The sequence below is a fragment of the Vombatus ursinus genome, unplaced genomic scaffold (assembly GCF_900497805.2).
Source record: "Vombatus ursinus unplaced genomic scaffold, bare-nosed wombat genome assembly UNPS02014791.1, whole genome shotgun sequence".
NCBI lineage: Eukaryota > Metazoa > Chordata > Mammalia > Diprotodontia > Vombatidae > Vombatus > Vombatus ursinus.
The window spans coordinates 78,731,032-78,750,152 of NW_020954569.1; the positions used below are offsets into that span (position 1 = coordinate 78,731,032).

At 40.6% G+C, this 19,121-nt stretch overlaps 1 protein-coding gene across 3 annotated transcripts in view; it reads left to right on the forward strand.

The window, feature by feature from the left end:
- Window positions 1-14,935: 14,935 nt before the first annotated feature.
- Window positions 14,936-19,121, forward strand: part of MALT1 (MALT1 paracaspase) — a 79,925-nt gene continuing 75,739 nt past the window's right edge. For all 3 annotated transcript variants that reach the window (XM_027868912.1, XM_027868913.1, XM_027868914.1), the window contains exon 1: window positions 14,936-15,150. In XM_027868912.1, the coding sequence (XP_027724713.1) occupies window positions 14,936-15,150 (215 nt within the window). The remainder of the gene's footprint in view (window positions 15,151-19,121) is intronic.

The following is a 19,121-nucleotide window of genomic DNA, read 5'->3' on the forward strand; positions in this document are numbered from 1 at the left end:
ACTCATATTTGTATCTCCCCCCATATCTAGCACATGGTATATGCTTAATGTACATATCTTGAAATGTCTATTTAATTGTCAATTTTATTCCTTCTCTTTGCTCTCCTAGTTAAGTCAATGCTATGTGGTCATGTGGTCAATCTACTTTTGTTGATTAACTTGAGTAATATAAATTCAAACTAAGTGTCACCAAGCAAAGTTTGTGAATACGGTATTTCACCATTGCACTGTCCCCCAGAAACAATATTACTTGGGGAGCATTTGATGCTGTTGACAAACAACATCAACCTCCCCCATTTCTTCCTTGGTTTTTCATGACACTACTTTTTCCTTATTCTCTTAACCTGTATCTAGTTGCTCTTTTCAGTTTCCTTTGCTGGATGATCTCACCCTCAAATGTGGTTTTTACTCTCTGTTTTGGGCCTTATTATTTCCTTTCTATATCGTTTCTGTTGGTCACTTCATTAACTCTCATGTGTTCAACTCTCATCTCCATTAAACTGCAATCTCTCACCTGAGCTCCAGTACTGCATTACCAGATGACTTTTGGACTGAACATTCTGTGGGTAATCAAATGCAATAAGTCCAAAATATAGCTCATTATCTTTCTTCCAAAATCCTCCCCTCTTCCTAAGTTCCCTGCTTCTGTTGAGGCAACTACCATCCTTCCAGCTACAACAGGTTCACAACCTTGAAGTCATCTCCTACTCTTCCCTCTACATCAAGCGTCACATCAAACCAGTTACCAAGCCTTACTGATTCTACATCTACAATATCCCTCCCTTCATACAGCCACTACCCCAGTTTAAGCATTCACCATCTCTCACTTAGACTATTACAATGTCCTCCAAAATTGGTCTTCCTGTCTTCAATCTCTCCCCTAATCCAATTTATTCTCCACACTGTTGCCAAAGTGATACTCATTCCCAAAGCATAGGTCTGACCATGTCAATCACCCCTGCCCCCACTCAAAGAGACCAAAAAAAACCTTTGGAAGTACCTTAGTCAGCAAATAATTGTCTTACTTGAGAATGGAAAGAAATGACAGCCAAAGGCAACAGGAGTTAAAATACAAACTCATATGTAAAATCTTCAGAAGAATTGTGAGTAATATTACCTTGTGAAGCACATAGAAGCAGTGGATGATAAAACCAATCTAAAGAAAGCTTGGCAATATACCCCAAAGAGATCAAAGAAAGAGGAAAAGGACTCATATGTATAACATATATATGTATGTATGTATGTATGTATGTGTGTGTATGTGTGTAGAAAGGAGATGCCCGTCAAATGGAAGCTAATGACTCTATGAGAAATTTTAAAAAAATTATATAACAAAGCCAAAAGAATGAAAAAAATAGAAGACAATGAGAAATATCTCATTGGAAAAGCAACTAACCTGGAAAATAGATCCAGGAGAGAGAATTTAAAAATTATTGGACTATCTGAAAGCCGTGATCAAAAAAAAAGCCTAGACATCATCTTTCAAGAATTTATCAAGGAAAATTGCCCTGATATTCTAGAACCAGAGGGTAAAATAGAAATTGAAAGAATCCACTGATCACTTCCTGAAAGAGATCCCAAAAGGATAACTCCCAGGAATATTATAGCCAAATTCCAGAGTTCCCAAGTCAAGGAGAAAATACTGCAAGCAGCCAGAAAGAAACAATTCAAGTATTGTGGAAACACAATCAGGATAACACAAGATTTAGCAGCTTCTACATTTAAGGATCAGAGGTCTTGGAATATGATATTCCAGGAGTCAAAGGAGCTAGGATTAAAATCAAGAATCACCTACCCAGCAAAACTGAGTATAATCCTTTGGGGAGAAAATGTGCTTTCAATGAAATAGAGAACTTTCAAGCATTCTTGATGAAAACATTAGAGCTCAATAGAAAATTTGACTTTCAAACACAAGACTCAAGAGAAGCATGAAAAGGTAAACAGGAAAGAGGAATCATAAGGGATTTATTAAAGTTGAATTGTTTACATTCCTACATAGAAAGATGATATTTGTTAACTCATGAAACCTTTCTCAGTATTAGGGTAGTTAGAGGGAATATATATGTGTGTGTGTGTGTGTGTGTGTGTGTGTGTGTGTATATGTGTGTATATACATATATGTATGTATGTATGTATGTATATAGATAGAGGGCACAGGGTGAGTTCAATATAAAGGGATGATAGCTAAAAATAAAACTGAGGGGTGAGAGAAAGGATTGAACTGAGAGAAGGAGAAAGGGAGAGGCAGAATGGGGTAAATTATCTCACATAAAAGAGGCAATAAAAAGCTTTTACAGTAGAGGGGAAGAGAACAGAGGTGAGAGGGAATGAGTGAATCTAACTCTCATCAGATTTGGCTTAAGGAGGGAAGAGCATACACACTCAATTGGGCATGGAAATCTATCTTACTCTACAAGAAAATGGAGGTAAAGGTGATAACACAGGGTGGGGGGGATGATGGAACGGAAGGCAGATTGGGGGAGTGGGTAATCAGAAGAAAACACTTTTGAGGAGGTACATGGTCAAAGGAGAGAATAGAATAAATTGGGGGGTGGGATAGGTTGGAGGGAAATATAGTTAGTCTTTCACAACATAACTATTATGGAAGTGTTTTGCATGACTACACATGTATAACCTATATTGAATTGCTTGCCTTCTCAATGAAGGTGGGTAGGGAGGGAGGGAGGAAGGGAGAGAACTTGGAATTCAAAGTTTTAAAAATGAATGTTAAAAATTGTTTTTACATGCAACTGGGAAATAAGATATACAGGCAATGGGGTATAGAAATCTATCCTGCCCTACAGTAAAATAGAAGGGGAAGGGTATAAGAGAAGTGAGGGGTAACAGAAGGGAGAATAGATTAGGGAAAGGGGTATTCAGAACACATGCCGTCTTGGGGTAGGTGGAGGGGGCGATGGGGAGAAAATTTGGAACTCAAAATCTTGTGGAAGTGAATGTTGAAAACTAAAAATAAATTAATAAAATAAAATAAAATAAATCACTATTAGAGAAATACAAATTTAAATAATTCTGAGGTAACACCTTATGCCTATCAGATTGGCTAACATGATAATAAAGGAAAATGATAAATGTTGAAGGGGAGGTGAAAAAATAGGGACAGTGTTGATGGACTTGTGAACTGGTCCAACCATTCTGGAAAACAATTTTTAACTGTGTAAAAAGTGTTATAAAACTATGCATATTTTTTGACCCAGCAATACTACTACTAGGTAGTATTCCAAAGAGATCAAAGGAAAGGAAAGTTGTGAAAGTGTAAAAATGTTAATAGCAGCTCTTTTTGTGGTGCCAAAGAATAGCAAATTGAGGGGATGTCCATTAAGTGGGGAATGGTTGAATAAGTTGTGGTATATGATTGTGATAAAATGTTATTGTGCTATAAGAAATGATGAGCAGATGGTTTCAGAAAAAAACCCAGGAAGACTCTGAGTGCAGATTGAAGTATACATTTTCCTCTTTCTTTATGCTTCTTTCTTTTTACTGATTTTTTTTGCAACATGGCTAGTATGGAAATATGTTTTGCGTGATTTCACATGTTTAACTGACACTTGACTTATCAATTGGTGGGGGAAGGAGAGAATTTGGAACTCCAAATTTTCCCCCAAAATGTTTAAAATTAATTAATTAAAAAAAAAGTTTTGTTCCAGCAAAGCATCTTCCATCCTTCAAAGTTATTCAAGATTCCTTAAATGAAATAAGAATGTAAATGATGCTGTTTAAAGACCCCTTCATTAGAAACAACAGGAAAAGCATGAAATAGGGTAACGTATACTTTCCAAAGTAATGCGTTAATGTAATGGAGGAAATCCATTATTTGAATTTCCTTTTTATATTGAGGTACTCCAGATTTTTCTGTCTGTGGTTGACCATGCTGGTTGTTTCAAGCACCAGAAAACTGAAAATCCTCCTGATTCTGCCATATATAGATAATAGTAGATAAAAGCTATAAGTAAGCAGAAAGATTCCAGTTGCTTCTTAAATGAAGTAGTTATAGTTTTGTGCATTTTAGAAGAACCATTTAAAATTATTTAAATGCCAATTTCAGAATAAGGAGTTTAAGAACAAAAGAGAAATTTCAGGTTTCTATGATGTTACTAATAAGAGTAAACATTTATGTTACTGGTCCAGTGTAAATACTCTATCTCAATCCTCTCTGTACTCTGTTTTTCTCTTTACCAAGGGTCCTCAATTTATGGTATGGAAACTTTAAAAATATATTTTTGATAATCTATTTTTAATATAACTGATTTTCTTTGTAATCATATTTATTTTATTTATGCATTTAAAAATGTAATTCTGAGAAGAGGTCTGTTGGCTTCATAAGACTACCAAAGGGGTCCACGTCATCAAAAAAGCTTGAGGGGGCAGCTAGGTGGCACAGAGGATAGAGCACTGGCCCTGAAGTCAGGAGGACCTGAGTTCAAATCCGGCCTCAGACCAAACACTTGACACTTACTAGCTGTGTGACCCTGGGCAAGTCACTTAACCGCACTTACCTCAAAATTAAAAAAAACAAAACAAAACAATTCTTGACTAAAAAAGCTTGAGAACTACTCCTATACTCACTACTTCCTACCTTGGCTTCATGCTTGCTACTATAAACTATATCTCCAGCCCCTATCTCATACTTGACTTATAGTGCCACTTTTCAAGTTGCTACAAGAACTTTTACCACAAACTCCTAATGTTTAAAACCAAAACCAAAACCAAACCCATCACTTTCTTCCCTATCCCTCAGTCCCCCAAAATAACTGGTTCCATTTCCTAACTTCCTTTTTTTCTGACAATGCCACTGCCCTTCTTTTCTTCCACTAGCACTGAGTAATCTTTGATTTTTCCTCTTCCTTTGTTCCTCATAGCCAAGCAGCCACCATATTCTTTCAACTGTAAAATAAATCCAGCACACAAGAAAGATGAAAGCTGACACATGCACAAAACTAATGAGATTAATTAAAGGATTTTTTTTTATTTTTTATAGTTAGTCAAGCTCCCCATCCCCCACCCCTTTAAGGCCAGAGACACAAGTACTGCAGTTCTAGGTACTTCAATTACTTCAAAGCTTTCCCTTTATATTCAGAGTAAGTTCTATAACTGAAGTATATTGATAATGCTACTCTGTCTTTTCACTTCCCAGGAATTCCAGGGCAATGATTAGTGGAAAGACAAGTATCATCTGTTGCCTCCTCTCCCAAATCTCTGCTTTCAAGAATTATAATTAGTTGAAGGGGGACAGGAGAAGGAAAAGGAAGGAAAAAGAGTTTGGCTCAACTAAGGGCTCACTGCAAATTTGCTATTCACTTCATAGAGATGTGGGTCTGCTCTCATGTTCTTAGCTTTCTCTGCATTCCCAGAGATGAGGATAGTAAATAGAAACAAGGAAATAAAAGATATCATTGTTTATCCATGACCTGAATTTCTCATTCAACTCATAACTACACAGCTAGTCTTCAAGGCCTTAAAGCATGCTATCCCTATAGGTGCGATAAACATTCAGTCAGGGCTTCTATTCAGTATTTAAAACAGTACTTCCTGTTTAGCAGGCAAATACAGATAGTTCAGTGACTCCCAACCAGCATGGATTTCTCCATGTAGAGTGTTGTTCAATTGGTTGGTGGTCACTGAAGATAATGAACAACTGCAATAGTGTGACATAGTACCAAAGACAAAACTTTATATGGTTATAGAGGTAGCTTTGTACCTGCTAAGCCTGCACCTATAATACATCACCAAGGCCAATTCAGCTTATATAGGAGAAAAGAATCCTTCTGAAAGACTAATCAACAAAAACAAGTACATTACAAAGCAAATCCTAGCTCAAGTCCCTGAAGGCACTGACCATTGTCGCTTGCCCTTGTCTGAGTCAGGCTGGTTGTTTCTAGTGTACCAAAAGTCTCGTGGGGAGGTCTAATTAGCCCCTCAGTACTATTCATTAGACAAATATTACTATGAGATAGAGGGTAACCTGTCCTTTCAGACTTGACATTACAAAGGTCACTTTGGACTGGACTGTGGGGAGTCCTGGTGCGGCGAAAGGTCTATAGAGTTTTGTGTGAGAAATATTGGGGAGTCTTCCACCTACTTTGGAAACCAACCTGGAAAATTTATTTTACAGCTGATCGATGGGGTAGACAACTCTACAGTAGCTATTCATTTGCTTTCACAAAGACTTTTGAGATTTCCTAATACATTTATGAGACTTATGGCATATACTAAGTCTAGGCATATATTAGATTACAGTCATTTACCTGTGACACTATTATCCACAAAAAAGCAATCAGGATGGTTAAGGACCTTGAGCTGATGTCATATGAGTACTGGTTGAAGGAACTATGGCTATTTAGCTTGGAGAGAAGACTCAGGGGAGACATAATAGCTGTCTCTAAGCATTTCAAGGGTAATTCTGTGGAAGAGAGGTCCCAGAAAGCAGATCCAAGATCAATACATGAAAACTTCAAAGAGGCAAATTTATTTCCTAACAATTAGAGCCATTAAAAAGCATCAGAAGTCTTCAAGCAAAGGGTAGATGACCAATTGGTCAATAAATGTTTGTCAAGCACCTTCTATGTGCCAGGCACTGTGCTAAACACTGGGGGATATAAATACAAATAAAAACAAAAACAGTCTTACAATCTAATGTGGGAAAACAATACACAAAAGGAAGTTAAAAAGACAGGGGAGGGAGAGAAGGTATTAGACAGGGAGGCATGATGGAGAGTTCCAGAGAAGTCCAAAAGTAATGTAGCTGGTAGGAAATGTGGGAAAAGACTGTGCTAAGTTCCCTCCTTAAATAAAGACCTGCAGTCCATGACTCTTCCCTCCAGTCAGAAGATCTAATCAGAGGGGCAGAGGGTACTGGTGAGATGTGAATTCAATGTAATAGGATAATGAGATATCTCAGTGACGACTTTCCTGGGGAAGGAAGGCCTAGTTGTCAAGTATGCTATAAGAAGGATTCCTTTTGGAGTCTGGCTGCTAAGATCCCTTCCAACTCTCAAATTCTGTGATTCTCTAGGACATTTTGCTTACTTTTGTTTTTGGCAGAAGTATAGGGAAAGGACAAAGGGGATCAGCCCTGATTATCAGGCATAGTGGGGACAGCTATCCTTTTAGAACAGTGTGGATTCAACTGAATTATACCATTAAATCAAGGTTTATTGAGAATCTACTATATGTAAATTACTTCACTACCTACTTATGCTCCATAAGCAATACAAAATTAAATAAAAATGTTCCTGTTCTCAAGAGCTTGCAAAATTTAGTAGTGGAAGGAAAAGAGAAAGACATGGACAAATCTCCTTAGTACAAAGTAGCATATAATAGGGGAGGAAAGAGAAGTTGTTTTTTTTTTAAATGTTCTGAGTTTAGAGTAAAACAAGAGTGATCACAACCAATAGTGAGATTAAGTAATGCTTTGAGAGAAGATGGCATTTGAGTTGGGCCTTGAAGGCTGAATAGAATTGTGACAGATAGAAATATGGGAAAAAACTATTATAGGTAAAGTAAAGGTATGGAGGAAGGTGTGACCAAATCTCCTGATCTCATCACTTTAAACTCTCCAGAAGGTGTGTATTATATTATCAGGGTGTGTTATTCACCACCTCACCTAAAACAATGCAGCATATTTGGGGATACAATAAACTGTGTGGCATGCATCTCAGGAAATCCCCTCCTATGAGGGTAACCACAAAGAAAGGAAATACAACAGGGTTAGACTAAAAGCTTTAAATGGAAACACCAGGCACCATGTTATCATTCTGCACTACATGACAGCAACGCAAAGGTGTGCCCAAAGATTAAAGAGAGATTGTAGAGACTAAACTATTCTTTACCTTGTTCTTTGCTGAGAATTCTAGGGGGATTCCCACTTCCAATTATCTTGTTTTGCTTTTTTAATTATATTCTATTCTTTCAATAACCAAAATCTTCTTTTTCTCCCTATCTTCTTGCCACCACCACCCCCAATGGAAAAAACAAAAACAAAGCTTTTATAACAAATTTATATAGTCAAATAAATCAAATTCCTGAATTTGCTACATCCAAAAAATATGTCTCATTCTGCACTCTAAGTCTATCCCCTCTCCATAAGAAGGTGAGTAGTATGTTTCATAATGATTTTTCTGCAATACTAGTCAGAGTTTCTAAGTCTTTCAACGTTGTTGTTTTTTTATAGTACTGTTGCTATTGTATAACTTGTTCTCCTGATTTTACTCACTTCATTCTGTATCAGTTCATTTAAATTTTCCCAGGTGTCTCCAAAACCATACCCTTCATCATTTATTAAAGTATTCTGTCACATATAGTATTCTATTATCTATAGTATACTATAACTTGTTCAGCCATTCCCCATATGACAAACACTCCCTCAATTTTGGTTATTCGCCACCACAAAGAGTTACTATAAATATTTTTGTACGTGTAAATACTTTTCCTCCTCCTTTGCTCTCTTTGGGGTATAGTTAGTCAGTCAACTAGCATTTATTAAATGCTGACTATGTCCCAGGCACTGTGCTAAGCACCAGGATACAAAGAAAAGCAAACAACAGGCTCTGCCCTCAAGGATCTCACAATCTAATGGAGGAAACAGAATGCAAACAACTACGTTAAAACAAGATGATGACAGAATTGGGGGAAGTCTCAGAGGGAAGGCATAAAGATTAAGGAGGACTAAGAAAACCTTCTTGCAGAAGGTGGTAGCTAGCTGAGACCTGAAGTAAGCCAGGGGAGTTAGAAGGTGGAGATGAGAATGTAGAGTGCGGACAATCAGTGAAAATATTCAAGTGGGAGATGAAACTTTCTGTATGTGGCCAGTTTCACTGAGTCACAATGACTCAATGTGAGTGACATAAGAAAACTGGAAAGGTAGGAAGTGGCCAGGTTCTGAAGGGCTTTAAAAGCCAAAGAGAAGATTTTATATTTGATCCTAGCAGTAATAAGGAGCCATTGGAGTTTTTTTAATTGGGGGTAAGGGAGGAGGGGGAATATGATCAGATCTTTACTTTAGAAAGTTCAATTTGATGAATGGAAGATGAGATAGAGTGGGAAAAGATTAAAGGCAGGGAGAACCACTAGCAGGCTGTTTCAATAGTCCAAATGTGAGGTGTTGAGGGCCTGCACCAGGGTGGTTGCAGTGTTAGAGGAGAGTGGGGTGGGTCTTAATAAAAATGTTATAAAGGTGAAATGACAGATTGGATGACAACAGATTAGATATGGGAATGAGAGTAAAGAGTTGAGAATGACCCCCAAGTTGCAAACCTGGGAAACTGGAAAGATTATGGTACACTTCATAGTAATAGAGAAGTTGGTAAGAGGGGAGTAAGAAGTTAGTAGGGGTTTAGGGGAAAAGATAATGATTTCAGCTCTGGACACGTTGAGTTTAAGATATCTACAGAACATCTAATTCAAGATGTCTAATAAACACTTGGAGGTGTAAGACTGGAAGTGGAGAGGTTAGAGCTGGACAAGCAGATATGAGTCATCTGCATACAGATAACTGACAATATGAGAGCTGATGGGATCACCAAATGACAAAATATACAGGGAGAAGAGAAGAGGATCCAGGACACACCTTAGGAACACTTATGGTTAGTGCGAGTGACATGGACGAAGATCTAGCAAAGGAGACAGAGGAGTGTTCAGACAAGTAGAAAGAAAATCAGGAGAGAGCAGTGTAATGAAAACCCAGAGAAAAGAACGTATCAAGAAGAAGATAATTGAGAGTGTCAAAGGCTTCAGAGATCAAAAAGGATGAGGACTGAGGAAAAGTCATTAATTTGTCAATTAAGAGTCATTGGAGAGAGCAATTTCAGTTGAACGGTGAAGTCATAAGCCAGAATGCAAAGAATTAAGAACAGAGTGAGAGGAAAGGAAGTGAAGGCACTTATTTGAGATGACCTTTTCAAGGAATTAGCTGCAAAAGTGAGGAAAGCTATAAGATGATAGCTGGAGGGTGGGGTGAACCTATGGATTAAGTGAAGGTTTTTTGAGGATGGGGAGCCTTGGGAGTGTTTGTAGGCAGTAGAGAAGCAGCCAGTAGACAATGGAGTGATTTAAGATTAGTGAGTGAATACGCAAGATAAATGGAGCAATTTGAGATGAGGTGGAATGGAATTATTTGTGCATGTAGAGGCATTTGCCACGGCAAAGAAAGCGCCACTTCATTGGAATGATGAAAGATGGAGAAAAGGGAACTATTTTTTCAGTGAAATATGAGGAAATACACTCTCAGCTGAGAATGGGGGTGGGTGGGTGGGTGGAAGTGAAGCTGTAAGACGTTTGAGGAGACAGGAAAAGATTTGGAAAAGTCTCTGTGAGGAGTGGGATAGTGAGTCATTTAGGGAGGTGTAAAAGGATTGCCTCAGTGGGATCAGTTGAGATTATGTAACATAAACTTGTGGTAGACCCAGTCAGCAGAGTTTCCTGATTTTCCAGATACAGAAGCAAGTAATAGTATCACTGGGTCAAAGGGTATACACAGTTTAATAACTTTTGGAGCATAGTTCCAAATTGCTTTCCAGAATGGCTAGACTAATTCACAACTCCACCAACAGACCTTTAATATACCTGTTTTCTCACAGGACCTCTTGCATTTGTCATTTTCCATTTTTTGCCAAGTTTGCCAATTTGATGGATGTGAGGTGAAACCTCAAATTGTTTTAATTTATATTTTTTAAATCATTAGTGCTTTAGAGCACTTTTCATATGGCTATAGATAGCTTGATATAGACCCTAATCACTTCATTCCTGCTATATTGCAATAGCCTACTAGTTGGTCTGCCTGCTGCAAGTCTCTCCCCACTCCAATCTATACTTCACTCAGCTGTCAAAGTGAATTTCTTAAAACATAGGTCTGCCTATGTAACACCCCTTTTGATAAACTCCAATGGTTCCCTATCATCTCCAGGATCAAATATAAAATTCTCTGTTTGGCATTTAAAGTTCTTGTGCCCTAGCCTTTTCATGCATTTCCAGTCTTCTTATACCTTATCCATCCCCTACTCCCTCCACCCCCACCCCCACCATGTACTGTTTGATCCAGTGACAAGGGCTTCCTTGTCGTTCCTTGAAGAAGAAATTCCATTTCTTGACTTTGGCATTGTCATTGATTGGACCTCCCACATAGAATACTCTCCCACCTCACCTCTACCTCCTGGTTCTCCTAACTTCCTTGGAATCCCAGAATCCCAGCTAAAATCCCACATTCTACAGGAAGCCTTTTCTAGTCCCTCTTAATTTTACTGCCATTCCCTTTGATCATTTCCATTCATCCTGTCTATATCTTGTTCATATATAGTTATTTGAATAGTATTTCCCCCCGTTAAATTGTGACCTCCTTGAAAGCAGGGACTGCCTACTTTCTTTATATCACCAGGTCTTAGCACAGTGCTTGGCACATAGTGGGTGCTTCATAAACATTTAATGACAAGCTGACTGAATGAAGGGTAGGATCACTGGGAATATAACCCACTGGGTTTCTATGATTTCTCTAAGAGTAAATAGTACCTGATTATAGTGGTACTAGCCCAACTTCACAGATTCAGCTGGTAGCAGAAGTGAGACATAAATTCCCAGGCCAATGATCTTTCCAGTATTCCACATAGCCCTTCCACTTCCAGAGTCCTAGCTCTCCATATGCAGCACATTGGCTACTCTCCTATTCTTAAGTAGATAGTCACAGTGATCAATTTAATTCCTCAAACAGTAACTAAATGCCTATTATACCCAAAGACCTTTGTTGAGTCCATAGAAGAAAGTCGAATAAAGGCTCAGTCCCTAAACTTAAGTTACCTAAAGTCCCTAAACATTAGGAATGCCTAGCATAGTGCCTTTCACTTAGCAGGTACATAATAAAGTCAAGATGACTTGAATTGACTATTTCAAGGATCCCTGGTCTCTTTATGTGGATGCTCCATTCACTAAAAGATTCACAACCCATCTGTGGCTTCAGAGATGGTCAGGAAGAGTTACTGTAACTCCCATTCTTCATATTATGGACAACCTGGTGTTGAGACTTTTCACACTTACCTAGCTAGGCCCATTCTCAGACAACAGACACACAGAGCCTGTACTTGAATCCTTCCCGGCACGATAGGACCTGCCAGAGCTTGTACTTTGCTGATATAGCTTTTAAGAAACAAGAGTCGCTTCCACATCATGATAAGGTCCTAAAAAACAATTTATAATAGCTATTACTTTGAAGTTTGCAAAGCATTTTTCAAATGTTATTTCATTTTACTCTCATAATAATGTTGGAGGTAGGTATTATTATCCCTACTTTATAGATCAGGAAACTGAGGCAGGCAGAGGTGAAGTGGCTTGCCCAAGGTCACATAGCTAGTAAATATCTGAGGTTGGATTTAAACTCCTGGTGTTCCAGAATCCAGGTTTTCCACTTTAACCACTGTACCATCTAGCTGCCCGAAGAGATAAAATCCTAGAGATGGAAGGTACCTCATAGGCCATTGAGTCCAATCCCTTTATTTTACGTGTGAGCAAACTAAGTACCGGGGAGGTTAAATGCCTTGCCCTGGGTCAAACAGGTAGTAAGAGAGGCCAGAATGAATCTGCATCTCTGGACTCCAGAGCCAGTGCTCTTTCACAAGAATTAATTCTTCCACCAACATTACCTACATTACTTATTTGCTAAACAAACTTCAATTGGATTGGAATACATGCCATGTTCAACATCAACTCCAAACCCTTCCTCAAGTCTTTTCAGTCAGTCAGTTAACAAGTATATATCAAATGCTTACTTAGTATAGACGGAAGCATTGCTGTTCCACCTTTCCTCCAGTCCTCCATATCCTATTCATCCTTCAGAGCACAACTCATGGCTTAATTCTTTGTGATGCCTTCTATGACTGGTCTAGCCATGGTAATCTCCTTTAATTCCCTTACCACTTCCTGCCTATACCACTGATTTAGCACTTCATGCCATGCTCATTGCCTTATATGGAACTGGAAAGCCAGGCATGTAGAATTGTGCCAAGCTGAAACCCAAGATTGACTTGAGTACTTATAATTTACTTGTCACTATATAGGCAGAAGTTCTTAACCTTTGTGTCCTAGATTCCTTTGGGAGACTGGTAAAATCAATGGACTCTTCTGAATGTTTTAAAATGCATAAAATACAAAGGATTGCTGAGGAAATACTGAAATATGGTTATATTCAGTGATTCAATGATATTGGAATACAGTTATAAAAAAAAATGTGTAAGTTCACAGACCCCAGGTTAAGAATCCCTGCTACATAGGGTTAGAGAACAGAACTGTCATTTCACTAGTATCGAGAATTCCCTCTACCAATGCAAGTTAGCACCTTCTTTGCAACTTTATCTTTACAGAGTTTCCAAGAGCAATGAAAGATTAAATTACTTGCTTAGTGGGTTACACTGCCAGGATGTGTCAAAGGCCGGACTGGAGGCTGGGTTGTCCCGATTCTCTATCCTCTATGACACACTATATAGAATCAAGGAACATTGAGATTTGGAAGGGACCTCTCTAATACTGACATAACATTATTGACTCTATTTTGCCTTTATCCACCATTTTGCGAAGTCTCAAAATCACTTGAGTTTGGATAAGTCACAAGATTACCCTCCCCCCAAGAATCACTCAACTTAAAGAATGTCACAAAACAACCCCTCTTCCCTCTCTTCTCAGTGTCCTGATTGTCTTCCAATGCCCTTCAGACCCTCACCTCTTGTCTCCAGATCTCCTCCTCCAACAAGAAACCAGATATCTCAACCCTTTCATCCTGTTTTTCATTCCCTCCAGAACCAAAGTTCTGGGTTCTTGGCTGCACAGGGCCCTGAAACACCGGCAACTGCATTCAATGCTAAATAAATCACTTGTGTGGATGATACTTTGATCTTATTATTTAACTGTACCACCTCAGAGGGGCAGCTAGATGGTAGCATGGACAGAGCCCCTACACCTACAGTCGGGAAGATATTAGTCATATCCAGACCCACACTAACTAGCTGTGTGACCTTGGGCAAGTCACTTACCCCGTTTTCCTCAGTTTCCTCACCTATAAAATGAGCTGCAGAAGGAAATGGCAAACCACTCCAATATCTTTGACAAGAAAAATCCCACTGACGAATCCATGGGTTCAAAAAGGATAAACTAAACACCTCATAGGCCTCTTCTAGTTCAACCCCTCCCCCTCTCCAACCTGATGCAAAAATCCCCCCAGGGCGTGTCCCAGGAGGTGACCTCTACTGATAGAAAGGTAGTGCCCATGGAGGCGGCCCATTCAACTTCTGGAAAACGGTTATGAAGTTTTTCCATAGACGGAGGGAAAAATCTGCCCATTTCTGCTAGTTCTGTCCTCTGGTGCCCAGCAAGCGGGTCTGACAGCTCTTACACGCCCCCCTGCTGAGTCCTTGGAGGGCGATGTGGGCCATCCCCCACCCCCCACCAGGCCCTGCCAGGGTCCTCCTCCTCCTTTCCCAGCCCTGCGCCCCTTCCTCCCGCCTCGGCCTCCAGCTTTTTGCACTTTTTGGTTTGTTTGTTTGAAGAGCCCACCGGGGGTCGCCAGGCACTGGCACAAGGGGCGGGCAGAATGGCTGGTAACTTTTCTCTCCAGCCGCCACCCGGGTGAGGCGCCAGGCCCACGCACGCGCGCGCCCCTACGCACGCGCGCACGCCCCTGTGTATGCCGGGCTCCCCGGCGCGAGCCTCACCAGCTGGCCCGGGGCCGGGGAGGGGGCGGGGAGCGGGGAGAACCTGTCTCTCTCCCGAGAGAGAGAAGCAGCTTCCTCCGCAGTGTGCGGTGAGACGCCCTCTGACGTGTCCTTCCGCCCCCGCCCCCCGGTCCGGTCCTGGGAAAGAGAAGCGAGCCGAGCACTAGGAGCGGAAGGTGGCTCGGGGAAGTCGGGGGTGCGGCGTGGCGGGGCTGGAGGCTGCAGTGGGGGACATGTCGCTGTGGGGGCACACGCTGCAGGCCTCGCCGCTGGCGCCTTCCCCGACGCCCACCGCCCCCGCGTCCCCTTCCCCAGGGGCTGTCACCATTAACCGGCTGCGGGAGCCGGCGCTGCGGGGCCTCAGCGACGTCTTGGACCGAGCCGCGGAGGGCAGGGGCTGGAAGAAGCTGGCCGAGCTGGCGGGGAGCCGCGGGCGCTACAGGCTCAGGTGTCGGGGGGCGGGGCCTGAGCGCATGGGGGGCTCGGGAAGGGGGTGGAGCGGGAGGGCTTAACGCGGGGGGGGGGGGGCTGCGGGTGGAGAGAAAGAGAGCCGGGGCTCGGATTGGGAAATGGGGGGGGGGGGCGGGTGTCTGGCGCGAGGATGACGGTGGGAGAGGGGAAAGTGAGGGTGCTTTGAGTGTGTGGGGGACCCCCCCCCGACGGCGAAGAATGGAGTAAAGTGGGACCAGTTTGAGTCAGCCTTTTCTGTGTGCTAGGCACTGTGCTAAGTGCTGGGGATACAAAAAGAGGCAAAAGGCAGTGCCTGCCCTCAAGGAGCTTACAGTCTAATGGGGTGAGACAACATGCAGACACACATACTCAACAAGCTATGTACAGGTTAAGTAGGAAACAACTGTTGGGGAAAGCTTCCTGCAGAAAAGGTGGGATTTTAGCTGAGAAGCCAAAGGAGGTCAGTAGTCGGAGCAGAGAAAGGAGGGGCAGCCAGAGAAAATGCTGGGAGCCCAGAGATCAGAGAAAGGGAAATATTGTAGATGGCAAAGAGCAAGAAATGTTGGATTCACATGAGGTTAAAAGACATTGAGAGAAACAGATGATTTGAATAGAAAAGAAGAAGTGGTGAGAGAGCCTGAAAAAGAAGGGTAAAAAAATAATGGAATCAGAAAAATGATTAGAAGGAAATAGTGTTTGTGGACGAAGAAACATGATGAGGACTGGACTGGTATCATTAATTCAATCAGTCAATATTTATTTTGCCTACTCTTATGTGCCAGGCTGTGTTAAACTCTGAGGATACGAAGAAAGGCAAAACAAGGCCCTGTTGTCAAGGAACTAAGTCTAATTGGGGAGACCATGTGAAAGTGACTGTATCCTAACAAGATACATAGAGGACAAATAGGAGATTCATTGACTATTTTTTAAGTATCTTTTATGTGCAAAGCATTCTGCTAAGCAATTGGGAATGCAGAGGTAAATGAGACATATTTTCTAATTTCAAGGAGTTTATGGTCTGGTAGATGAAATGGCACAAAAATACCAAAATATAGGGTCATAGACCTAGAATTGAAAGTTTATTCCAACATTCTCATTTTATAGATGAGATTCAGAGAGATAAAATGATTTGCCTGAGGTCACAGAGGTGATAAATAGGATAATCTGAGATTCAAACCCATGGCCTTGGACTCACAAGTCCACTGCACTTTTTTTCAATTTTCTTTTTTTCTTTTTAATTTTTATTTTCAATTCCAAATTATATCCCTCCTTCCAGCCCCTCTCCTACCCATTAAGAAGGCAAGAAATATGATGCTCGTTATACAGATGAAGTTGTGCAAAACATTTCCACATTAGCCATGTTGGGGGGGGAAAAAAGAAGCAAGAAAAAGAGAAAAAAGTATGCTTCAATCTATACTGAGAGTCCCTCAGGTCTCCACCTGTAGGTGGATAGTGTTTTTCATCATGATCCCTTTGGAACTATCCTGGATCACTGTGTTGATCAGAGTAGCTAAGTCTTTCACAGTTGGTGATCATTACAATATTACTGATACTGTGTACAGTGTTCTCCTAGTTCTGCTCACTTCACTTTATATCAGTTCATATAAGTCTTCCCAGGTTTTTCTAAAACTGTCCTATTCATCATTTCTTACAGTATTCTTAGAGCATTTTACAGCATTATAGTATTCCATCACAATTATATACCATAACTGCTCAGTCATTTCCAACAGATGGGTTTCCCCTCCATTCCGTTTTTTTGCCACCATGAAAAGAACTTCTGTAAATATTTTTCTACATGTGGATCCTGTCCTTTTTTCTTTGATCTCTCAGCATACAGACCTAATAGCAGTATTATTGAGTCAAAGGTTATGCAGTTTTATAGTCCTTTGGGCACAGTTTCAAATTGTTTTTCACATAGTTAGATCAGTTCACAACTCCACCAGCAGTGCTTTGGTGTACCTATTTTCCCACACCCCTTAGCATTTGTCACTTTCCTTCATCATCTTAGTCAATCTGATGGGAGTGATGTGGTACCTCACAGTTGTTTTAATTTGAATTTCCATAATTAGTGATTTAGAGCATTTTTTCATGTGACTATTGATAGCTAGGATTTCTTCTTCTGAAAACTTCCAGTGTACTTTCCATTGCACCATACTGTAATAAGACAGTGTGTGAAAAGTGCTAAGGGTTGTGCAAACATAGCGCTATGGTAGTTCAGAGGAGTTGGGATACAGTGAAATGTTCTTGGAAGACTTAAGGTGTGGTTTGAAGGATGGCTGGGATTTTGACAGGCATAGATTGGGAGGGAGGCATTCCACATAGAAGGAATGGAATGAAGAAAGAAAGATGGGTTCATTCACACGGGATCACATATTTAGAGCTGAAAGAGACTTAGACATCATCTAGGCTAGCTCCCTCATGTTACCGATGAGGAAACTGAGGCTCGAGAATGTTAAGTAACTTGCCAGGATTATACAGGTTATATGTAACAGAGCCTGATTTCAACCCCAGCTCTCTGATTGAGAGCTTATTCCTGTACCATGATTTTGAGGGGAATATTAAGTAGTGTGAGAGGCATGGCATAGTGGGTAAATTACTGGCCTTGGAGCTAGAAAGACCTGGGTTTATGTCCTGTCTCTGATACCCATCATGCTTTGTCCCATCTGCCTGTCCAGCTACTACCTATCTCAAAGGCACATTCAAGGCTCAAATTTCCATGAAGCCTTAAGATCATAGGGTCATAGAATTAGAGCTGGAAGAGTCCTTCGAAGCATGTGATCCAACCTTTTTGTTTTGTAGACCATAAGATCATAAGTTAGTACTGGAAGAAACCTCAGAGGTCATCTGGTCCAACCCTCTCACTTTATAGACGAGGAAACTGTAACCCAGAGTAGGTCCAGTCCAAACCCAAGGTCATAGAGGTGTCATTGACCAAGGTGGAATTTGAACCTAGGTCCTCAGGCTCTAACACCAGAGGTCCTCCCCTCCCTCAACACTGTAGTCCTCACTTAATCTTCCTCTCTGAATTTCTGTAACACTTAATTACATACTGTTGCGCTGGTTGCTTCTTTCCCCCTGTGTTGGTATTGTCTCAACAACTAGCTTATAATGTCCTGGAATTCCGGTACCAGGTATTATTTTTCTCCTGTGTCTTTTATAGCACCTAAAGATTAGAGAAGGAACTTAAATACTTTTTGATTATATCTTTCCCTCAATGTTATATTGAGCATCAACATAAGATTCACATAATTTCAGATTTAGAAGGGACCTTGGAGTTCATCTAGTTCCACCCATGCTTTTTTTTTTTTTTTTTTACAAAATCTACAGTAGTCAGGAAATTATTGTTTTGAGTGAAATGGTCCCTGTGCAGACTCTGGAAAGTCAGTTGATAAGCATTTATTAAGCAGCTGTGCTAGGTGCTGTGGATATAAAGAAAAGCAATAAAAGGCCCTTCCCTCAGGGAGTCCACCTTATATTTGGGGAGATAACATATAAGTACTTAAATACATACCTGATAAGAGCATATCTCAAAAAATTTAGTACCTTTTAAAACTTTAAAGTTTAAGCTATTAAAGCTTTAGACAGCACTAAGATTTTTGGGACACCTTGCATAACATAGGTGAGTAGTCTGAGAAAGGAAGGCACTAGCATCTGGAGGGACCAGGAAAAATCTTCTGCAAAAAGTGGGATTTGAGCTAAGTCTTAAAGAAACTTAGGGAAAGTATGGGGGAACAAGAAAAGTAATCAATCAACAAGCATTTGTTAAGAATTTACTATGTGCCAGGCACTGTGTAAAGCACTGGGGATAAAATGAAAGGCAAAATGATGGTCCCTGTCCTCAGTGGAGGAGAAAACATGCATAAAATTGAACTTACAAAATATATACGGGCCCTAGCAGTGTGTGGAGGAGGGGAGGACTAGGAAAACACCCTGCAGAAGGTGGGATTTTGCATCTTAATGTAAGCCCAG